The sequence below is a fragment of the Taudactylus pleione genome, unplaced genomic scaffold (assembly GCF_031769625.1).
Source record: "Taudactylus pleione unplaced genomic scaffold, aTauple2 ptg000861l, whole genome shotgun sequence".
NCBI classification, from domain to species: domain Eukaryota; kingdom Metazoa; phylum Chordata; class Amphibia; order Anura; family Myobatrachidae; genus Taudactylus; species Taudactylus pleione.
Window position 1 is genome coordinate 2,047,116 of NW_028285263.1, and position 9,675 is coordinate 2,056,790.

The following is a 9,675-nucleotide window of genomic DNA, read 5'->3' on the forward strand; positions in this document are numbered from 1 at the left end:
ATATTACGCAGCGCTGTACACAGCAGTGTCATGGGACAGCACTGCCCATATTAGCTGACGATGTAAGAAGTGTGGGGAACGCGTGATACATCATGTATGAAGGCTGTGCCGTGCTGCAGGAGTCATACAATGATCATGTAACCTGTGTGCAGGGAGTTTGAGGAGACCATGGACGCCCTGCAGGCCGATATTGATCAGCTGGAGTCAGAAAAGGCCGAGCTCCGACAGAGGCTAAACAACCAGTCCAAGCGCACCATCGAGGGCCTGCGCGGGGGCCCGTCATCCGGCGTGGCGTCTATCGTGTCCGGCATTGCTGGAGGTAAGCGCATCCTTACCCTGTGACTCTGATGGGACAGGAAGTGCTGGATTATACACCGTTATACTACTAACCCCAGTGACAGCGGTAAGGCGCCATGGTCATACCTGCTGTATTACAGCGACCTGTCCATCTCCTCCCCATTTCCTGACACATACAGGGCGGGACGGGGAAATGCTTATTACAGAATACAGGACGCAGATTCACATCTGATTGTCACTCACCTGATAATACGTACATGTAGTTTCTCCGTTATGCTATCTGGCTGAGACCATGTTCACACACAGTGTCCCAATTACTATCCTCCCCACCGATGTCCGTTGTTTGCTGCCCGATCTCGGGGCTGATGTTCTCCTGTGATATACTCACTACTTGTCTGTTTTCCTGCCCTGTGCCCATACAGAGGAGGAGCAGAGAGGTACAGTACCCCCCACCTATACTCCCCTACTTGTAGCATGTACCCATACTCTCAGCACCAGTACAGATGGATCACACTGCCACACATGCATGATTCCGTGTACATTCTGCATGACCAGGCAGCTCTGCCGCGTGTATTGATCTGTGTGTGCTGGTATCTGCATGTTTCCTTACCTGACATTGCCAGCCGTGGTGCTGAGGGCCAGGTGTGAGCATGTCTGTTCCCTGCGGAGGTGGCGGGTAATCGGGAAAACAGCCCCCTGACATGTCTCCGTCCTGTTCTGTCTTCTACACCCAGGGGTGTCATCCAGCCAGTCCATGCTGAACGGATCCGGCCCAGTGCAAGTGAAAGATTCCCCATTACTACTCCAGCAAATCGAGGCCCTGCGCCTCTCCGTGAAACACCTGAAACATGAGAACAACCGGCTGAAGGTGAGACTGGCGCTGGCTTTCTTCTATGTGTTCCCCCGTGGCACAGGACAGCTGGTGTCTGTGTCTGAGCATCAGTACGAGACTTGTAGATGCCCAGTTCTACCCCGGGATGGTTACGCATTATGCTAATGCCCCGAATACCTGCAGGGCTTCACTTTGAGTTTGGGTCCTCCTTAGTATTATAGACAGTTATATTACTCCCATTATAGCAATATTAGGAAATGTCAACCAACAAAGAGTTGTTTTCCTGTCCTGAGGCTTTTACGTGTCGTAGAGCAGATCTCCCATGTGTTTCTGGCATAATAGAGACGAGCAAAGTGACAGAAGGAGAGAGCGCATCACCCGGATTCCCCATATCCACGGAACGTGCCCGTATGTAATAGGTTGTGATTGATGGTCCACGCGAGATTTTGGCGCAATAGCCTGTAGATTTAAAGCATTAACTTGTTTTAAGGCTAAAACAACTTTGGTTTTGCTTTAAATCTAATTGTCCCTTTAAATCTAGCGTCTGTCTGGCCGTAATCCCGCCAGCAAATTGCAACTTGTCACTTATGCGCAAAAGTCTTCCTGGGGTAAGGAAACCAGTTGCATTGTGTCAGTATTTCCAGTGACCCCCTATAAAATATCGCCTATAACGTGAAGAGTATGGAAGTATAAGGAGCTTTCACTGATCGCACTGTACCTGTTGTCTAAGTGGGAGGAGCCAGTGTAACGGCTACATACAGGCGGGGGACGGATCAGGCTCGGCACTTTCGGGAATAGACTATACAGGAGGGGGACGGATCAGGCTCGGCACTTTCGGGAATAGACTATACAGGCGGGGGAAGGATCAGGCTCGGCACTTTCGGGAATAGACTATACAGGAGGGGGACGGATCAGGCTCGGCACTTTTGGGAATAGACTATACAGGCGGGAGGACGGATCAGGTTCGGCACTTTCGGGAATAGACTATACAGGCGGGGGAAGGATCAGGCTCGGCACTTTCGGGAATAGACTATACAGGAGGGGGACGGATCAGGCTCGGCACTTTCGGGAATAGACTATACAGGCGGGAGGACGGATCAGGTTCGGCACTTTCGGGAATAGACTATACAGGCGGGGGACGGATCAGGCTCGGCACTTTCGGGAATAGACTATACAGGAGGGGGACGGATCAGGCTCGGCACTTTCGGGAATAGACTATACAGGCGGGGGGAAGAATCAGGTTCGGCACTTTTGGGAATAGACTATACAGGCGGGAGGACGGATCAGGTTCGGCACTTTCGGGAATAGACTATACAGGCGGGGGACGGATCAGGCTCGGCACTTTCGGGAATAGACTATACAGGAGGGGGACGGATCAGGCTCGGCACTTTCGGGAATAGACTATACAGGAGGGGGACGGATCAGGCTCGGCACTTTCGGGAATAGACTATACAGGCGGGGGGACGGATCAGGCTCGGTACTTTCGGGAATAGACTATACAGGCGGGGGGACGGATCAGGCTCGGCACTTTTGGGAATAGACTATACAGGAGGGGGACAGATCAGGCTCTGCACTTTTGGGAATAGACTAGAGATGAGATGTGTACTAATATAATTTTATCTTTCTATATTACTGAGAGCAGTGTAGGTGGCAATCGTACATGACATCTAATTTGTATTGTTTTATATGAGAGTTGTTACAGGCCCATCTCAGTTATATGATTAATATCAATGTCCTTCTATGTCCGCCCAGGCCCAACAGATAAAGGAGGAACTGTCTGCTCTCCCCCTGCTGTGTGTCCCCAAACTGACCCTCGCTAAAGACCGGCAGGAAGTCCTGTCCGGGACTCTGTACCGCAAGACCAGCCAGCTGCTGGACACCCTGCAACAAATGAGCGCCAACGCCAAGGTGGTGGACATCACACACAGGAAAGGGGGTACGTCATGGGGGTCTGTGTGTGTGGGGTCACTGAGTGCTCCGTCATAGAGCCGCATTCATGTGTCCTGTGATTGTCTTCCTATACAGGAAATCCAGCTGGGCAGCTCCTGGAGCAGACCGCCCGGCTCAAGTCTCTCAGCGACACCATAGACAAGCTTAAGGTAAATGTGTGTCTGTGCCAGCTGGGCAGCCGGGTACCGGTACATGAGCCACAGTGATTCACCACCATGTGCACGGTGAGATAAGCCAGTGGTGTTACACTTATCCATAGATGAGACGTGCTGGTGGGAATGTAGATATATATATATATATATATATATATATATATATATATATATATATACATACATACATACATACATACATACATACCCAGAGTAGAGTGATGGCGGTGTTGCATACATCAGGTAATTGGTGTAGTTAAATTCAGGTCTTGTCAAAATACTGTATCACCATGGCGACACTGGTAATTGGAGACTAGGATACCCAATCATGTAGCATGACACTTCCTAGCTACAGCTCCTTTCCTATCACATGACAGCGATTCGGCTTCTGAGTGTAATCTCCGCCATATGACGCCATATCCCAGCATTAGCGGCATAGAGACGGTTATCTCCACCCAACATGTGAGTAGGATACCGGCACTGGCCGCCGGTGGGGTAGGTACGTGCCAGGTTCAGTATATAGATGCTCCTGAGGTAAGTACGTTGGTTTTAATATTAATTTCTTAATTAGTTGCCCTCTGTACATTAATTAGTTACATTTTGGGTGGAGATGCTCTTTAAATCTTTAAGTACAGGAGCTAATTGTACATCCAAGTTCAGCGACAGAGACTTATATTAATTACAGACATAACCCATCCGGAGGTGAACGCAGCATGCATAGCTTGGAAAGTCCAGATAAATATAGACAATAATATCCCATACATAATATAAAACATAGAGCTGAAACCGATGCAGCCCGATCCTGCAGTATTATTGGTAACATGCTGACGGCAATCCCTGAGATCACACCGCGAGGGGCGTCTTGTCTCTCCTGCAGTGTTACTGGTAGCATGCTGACGGCAATCCCTGAGATCACACAGCGAGGGGCGTCTTGTCTCTCCGGCAGTGTTACTGGTAGCATGCTGACGGCAATCCCTGAGATCACACCGCGAGGGGCGTTGTGTCTCTCCGGCAGTGTTACTGGTGGCATGCTGACGGCAATCCCTGAGATCACACCGCGAGGGGCGCCTTGTCTCTCCTGCAGTGTTACTGGTAGTATGCTGACGGCAATCCCTGAGATCACACCGCGAGGGGCGTCTTGTCTCTCCTGCAGTGTTACTGGTAGCATGCTGACGGCAATCCCTGAGATCACACCGCGAGGGGCGCCTTGTCTCTCCGGCAGTGTTACTGGTAGCATGCTGACGGCAATCCCTGAGATCACACAGGGAGGGGCGTCTTGTCTCTCCTGCAGTGTTACTGGTATCATGCTGACGGCAATCCCTGTGATCACACCGCGAGGGGCGTCTTGTCTCTCCGGCAGTGTTACTGGTAGCATGCTGACGGCAATCCCTGAGATCACACCGCGAGGGGCGTCTTGTCTCTCCGGCAGTGTTACTGGTAGCATGCTGACGGAAATCCCTGAGATCACACCGCGAGGGGCGTCTTGTCTCTCCGGCAGTGTTACTGGTAGCATGCTGACGGCAATCCCTGAGATCACACCGTGAGGGGCGTCTTATCTCTCCGGCAGTGTTACTGGTAGCATGCTGACGGCAATCCCTGAGATCACACCGCGAGGGGCGCCTTGTCTCTCCGGCAGTGTTACTGGTAGCATGCTGACGGCAATCCCTGAGATCACACCGCGAGGGGCGTCTTGTCTCTCCGGCAGTGTTACTGGTGTCATGCTGACGGCAATCCCTGAGATCACACCGCGAGGGGCGTCTTATCTCTCCGGCAGTGTTACTGGTAGCATGCTGACGGCAATCCCTGAGATCACACCGCGAGGGGCGTCTTGTCTCTCCGGCAGTGTTACTGGTGTCATGCTGACGGCAATCCCTGAGATCACACCGCGAGGGGCGCCTTGTCTCTCCGGCAGTGTTACTGGTAGCATGCTGACGGCAATCCCTGAGATCACACCGCGAGGGGTGTCTTGTCTCTCCGGCAGTGTTATTGGTAGCATGCTGACGGAAATCCCTGAGATCACACCACGAGGGGCGTCTTGTCTCTCCGGCAGTGTTACTGGTAGCATGCTGATGGCAATCCCTGAGATCACACCGCGAGGGGCGTCTTATCTCTCCGGCAGTGTTACTGGTAGCATGCTGACGGCAATCCCTGAGATCACACCGCGAGGGACGTCTTGTCTCTCCGGCAGTGTTACTGGTAGCATGCTGACGGAAATCCCTGAGATCACACCGCGAGGGGCGTCTTGTCTCTCCGGCAGTGTTACTGGTAGCATGCTGACGGCAATTCCTGAGATCACACCGCGAGGGGCGTCTTATCTCTCCGGCAGTGTTACTGGTAGCATGCTGACGGAAATCCCTGAGATCACACCGCGAGGGGCGTCTTGTCTCTCCGGCAGTGTTACTGGTAGCATGCTGACGGCAATCCCTGAGATCACACCGCGAGGGGCGTCTTATCTCTCCGGCAGTGTTACTGGTAGCATGCTGACGGCAATCCCTGAGATCACACCGCGAGGGGCGCCTTGTCTCTCCGGCAGTGTTACTGGTAGCATGCTGACGGCAATCCCTGAGATCACACCGCGAGGGGCATCTTGTCTCTCCGGCAGTGTTACTGGTAGCATGCTGACGGCAATCCCTGAGATCACACAGGGAGGGGCGTCTTGTCTCTCCGGCAGTGTTACTGGTAGCATGCTGATGGAAATCCCTGAGATCACACCGCGAGGGGCGTCTTGTCTCTCCGGCAGTGTTACTGGTAGCATGCTGACGGCAATCCCTGAGATCACACCGCGAGAGGCGTCTTGTCTCTCCGGCAGTGTTACTGGTAGCTTGCTGACGGCAATCCCTGAGATCACACCGCGAGGGGCGTCTTGTCTCTCCGGTAGTGTTACTGGTAGCATGCTGACGGCAATCCCTGAGATGACACCGTGAGGGGCGTCTTGTCTCTCCGGCTGAGCTGCTCTTATTATTGTGCAGGAGAACGTGTCCGTGTGCTAGGGAAGCAGCCGGGTAGCCAGACTGCGGATAAACTAAGCTGCTGGTTTCACCTGGGTATTTGTATTCTTGGGCAGAACCATCCCTAAAGCGCACTGACAGCTGTGTTGCGGCTGGATTTAACCTCCGGCATTACCCCTTTGCTGATGATAATGCCCTGACCGGAGCTTTCTGCTTCATGACGCTGTTTCCTTCCATCCACAGGATGAAGTCCTGAAGGAGACTGTGTCGCAGTGCCCCGGAGCAAATGTCCCGACAGATTTCGCCACCTTCCCATCGCCAGACTTTGTGAAGGTGAGTAGCCTGGTCACCTGGCCTCATGCTGGTCACAGGGGGCGGTCCCCTGGCCTCATGCTGGTCACAGGGGGCGGTCCCCTGGCCTCATGCTGGTCACAGGGGGCGGTCCCCTGGCCTCATGCTGGTCACAGGGGGCGGTCCCCTGGCCTCATGCTGGTCACAGGGGGCGGTCCCCTGGCCTCATGCTGGTCACAGGGGGCGGTCCCCTGGCCTCATGCTGGTCACAGGGGGCGGTCCCCTGGCCTCATGCTGGTCACAGGGGGCGGTCCCCTGGCCTCATGCTGGTCACAGGGGGCGGTCCCCTGGCCTCATGCTGGTCACAGGGGGCGGTCCCCTGGCCTCATGCTGGTCACAGGGGGCTGTCCATATACTGTATGTAATGCTGTGACGTTTGTCTCTTTAACAGGCCAAAGAGGAAAAGCGAGAAGACATTGTTTACATCGGCAAAGTGACGCTGCCCTGTCAGCCGGGCCAGGGCCAGATACACCGGCTGGTGCTATCGCCGGAGCAGCTGTACGAGCTGCACGGCCGTCTGATCGGCTAAAGAGACTATAACTGCCCTGGAGAGGTCAGCAGTGTGCGGCCGGCTCCTCAGCGCCCCGGGGCGTGATTACAGCGTCACACAGTGTGTGTATGATATATATATATTCTTTGCCTTTTAAGCCCTGGGATAGTCCTTTATAAGTGCTATTTATTAAGCCCCTGAAGCGTTGATGGCTCATCCCAGATTCTCATCAGAAACAATATAGTAATCGCGTGATAAAGAGAAGCGGATATTGTCCACTCCTTTCACACTGCGGCCTATAGACCTATAAGGATTGGGTCAGTGTATCGGTGTATAGAGGCCGCCCTGATTCTGGCGAGAAGCGACGTATTATCGGATCCGGGTGCTGGTCGGCGTACCACGATCCTGATTAGTCACATATATAAATATCTCTTCCCTGGGCCCATATCTAGCTTGGGAAGTTTTCCATGTCCTGAAATGCTGAGCTATGGTTATAAATATAAATCACTCTTCTCTTGGTCTGTCTGTAGCGTACGTACTTGGGAGCTGCGGCCTGTCTGTATTAGGTCATCAGTCTGACGTTCCTGGAACTGAACAAACAAATGAACTAGAATTAGAATATTATCTGTATCCTATGTGCGAGTCGCACACACGTGACAGCATGCAACACGGCACTGGGTGATCTCCACCACGGAATACTTCTCATGTGCCCAACTTCCCAGCACGTTGCTTCTTCCCTTGTCATCTGCCCGTCCCTGGTACATCATTCTACAAAGAAATATCCAGAACATTACTTATGTGATGTTCTGCAGCTTTTGGGTTCTTATATAAAAGTGCCTTTACAGTTTGTGAGTCGCCCCTTAGGTTAGGTCACCCCCTGGTTATGACGCCTGTAGCCTGGTAACATGCCCTCTTGCTCAGACACTTGTGTGTGACGACTCTCACCTCCTCCTGTTCACCTGAGGAAACGTCTGCTCAGATCTGGTGTATGACCGATGACGAGGAATAAATGGTTTACATGACTGCGCTCTCTGTGTGATATTTCTGTACAAACATGTCCGATTCTAGAAGTCATAGAAAGCCGATGACAATCTGATAGGGGGCGCTGAGGAGTGTTATCACCGCATTACGATGGGAGATGGTCTTTTCACTTGTACAATAATTTTTATGTATGGAAATAAATATACATACAGGGCCTGGTGCGGTGGTGGACAAAAATTGGCGCATCTGCTTCAGTGTACAAGACAAAAAATTGTATATTAAAAGTTTAACGCAATTTCTCCTTAATCCACTAGGGGGCACTGGAGTACAGATACTGGGGGTATAGTCGGGCGATGGGTTGAGCCTGGCACTTTAAATATTCTAAGAATAGAAAGTTGGCTCCTCCCCCGCTATACCCCACTGGTCTCAGTTTAGATTTAGTGCCCGAGCGAGCCGGGCGTTTGTTCAGGCTGCATAACAGCCTGGTGATTTACTTCTTTATTTTGTTACGGGGGCAGGCTCTGACTAAAGGGGGGTCTGTCTGCCATGTGGGATGCCTTCGGGGGGACCAAATCGACGAACCCGAAGCAGTGGCCGGCAGGTAACAAATAGAACATCACGGAAGTAGGAACTGTGGACCAATCAGCCATACGGTCACACTGAGAAGCAGGAGCCACTAGCTGGACAGTCTCTGAGGACCCCACCGAATGCATTGAGTGAGCAGAGAAGGAGCCAGTAGGAAGATGACCAAAAGCAGACATAATAGCTTGCTGTAACTAAACAGATCAATCAGAATGCACCCCCACCCCATATACGCAGACCAGACCCGATCTGAGGTATCGGAGAGCACCAACAAAGAATCTGCTGAACATGGAAGCAATAAAGGAACAAGACGCGATGAACCTAACCACATCCAGAGACGTTAAGTAACTTAGAGGGCCAAGACCTCCTTTTGCAAAAGAGGCCGACCGCATGTGAAGCACATCACCATTAAATGAAAAAGGAATGGGGAGAGTAATCGGACAGAGCACTAAAGCTCTGACCTATCCCATCGGAAGCAAAGGCCAACATTAGGCTAGTCGTCCCGGACCCAACCCCAATGTTTTCTGATGCGGTCCACGGCCGTGTTCTGGGTCCGTTCCTCCCTTTCTTCTTCCTTCATTGGTTTTTTGCTGGGATTACTGTACTGGGACGCATGTATATGAGCTGAGCTGAAACTGCAAGTTACCTGCAGGATATCCTGGCTCCTCCTGTGTCAGAGAGATGCTGGGGTTACTGTACTGGGACGCCTGTATATGTGCTGGGCTGAAACTACAACTTACCTGCAGGATATCCCGGCTCCTCCTGTGTCAGAGAGATGCTGGAGTTACTGTACCGGGACGCCTGTATATGTGCTGGGCTGAAACTACAACTTACCTGCAGGATATCCCGGCTCCTCCCGTGTCAGAGATGCTGGGATTACTGTACTGGGACAGTATATGGGCTGAGCTGAAACTACAACTTACCTGCAGGATATCCCGGCTTCTCCTGTGTCAGAGAGGTGCTGGGATCTCGCAGACACTGGTTATTGCATTTATCCCAATGTTTTATGTCCCTATTTATGTTTCTTCCATTTATTTGTATTTCTACTTCAGGGTCCATAGGGGGTCCACAGGGTTGACCTTGGGGTATAGC

General features: G+C 52.1%; 1 protein-coding gene across 6 annotated transcripts in view; it reads left to right on the top strand.

The window, feature by feature from the left end:
* DCTN1 (dynactin subunit 1) overlaps positions 1-8,042 on the top strand; it is a 174,050-nt gene extending 166,008 nt beyond the window's left edge. For all 6 annotated transcript variants that reach the window (XM_088458877.1, XM_088458879.1, XM_088458881.1 and 3 more), the window contains 6 exons: positions 153-319; positions 1,032-1,165; positions 2,882-3,065; positions 3,155-3,228; positions 6,423-6,512; positions 6,922-8,042. In XM_088458877.1, the coding sequence (XP_088315003.1) occupies positions 153-319; positions 1,032-1,165; positions 2,882-3,065; positions 3,155-3,228; positions 6,423-6,512; positions 6,922-7,059 (787 nt within the window). In that variant the 3' untranslated portion in view covers positions 7,060-8,042. The remainder of the gene's footprint in view (positions 1-152; positions 320-1,031; positions 1,166-2,881; positions 3,066-3,154; positions 3,229-6,422; positions 6,513-6,921) is intronic.
* The last annotated feature ends 1,633 nt before the right edge of the window (positions 8,043-9,675 follow it).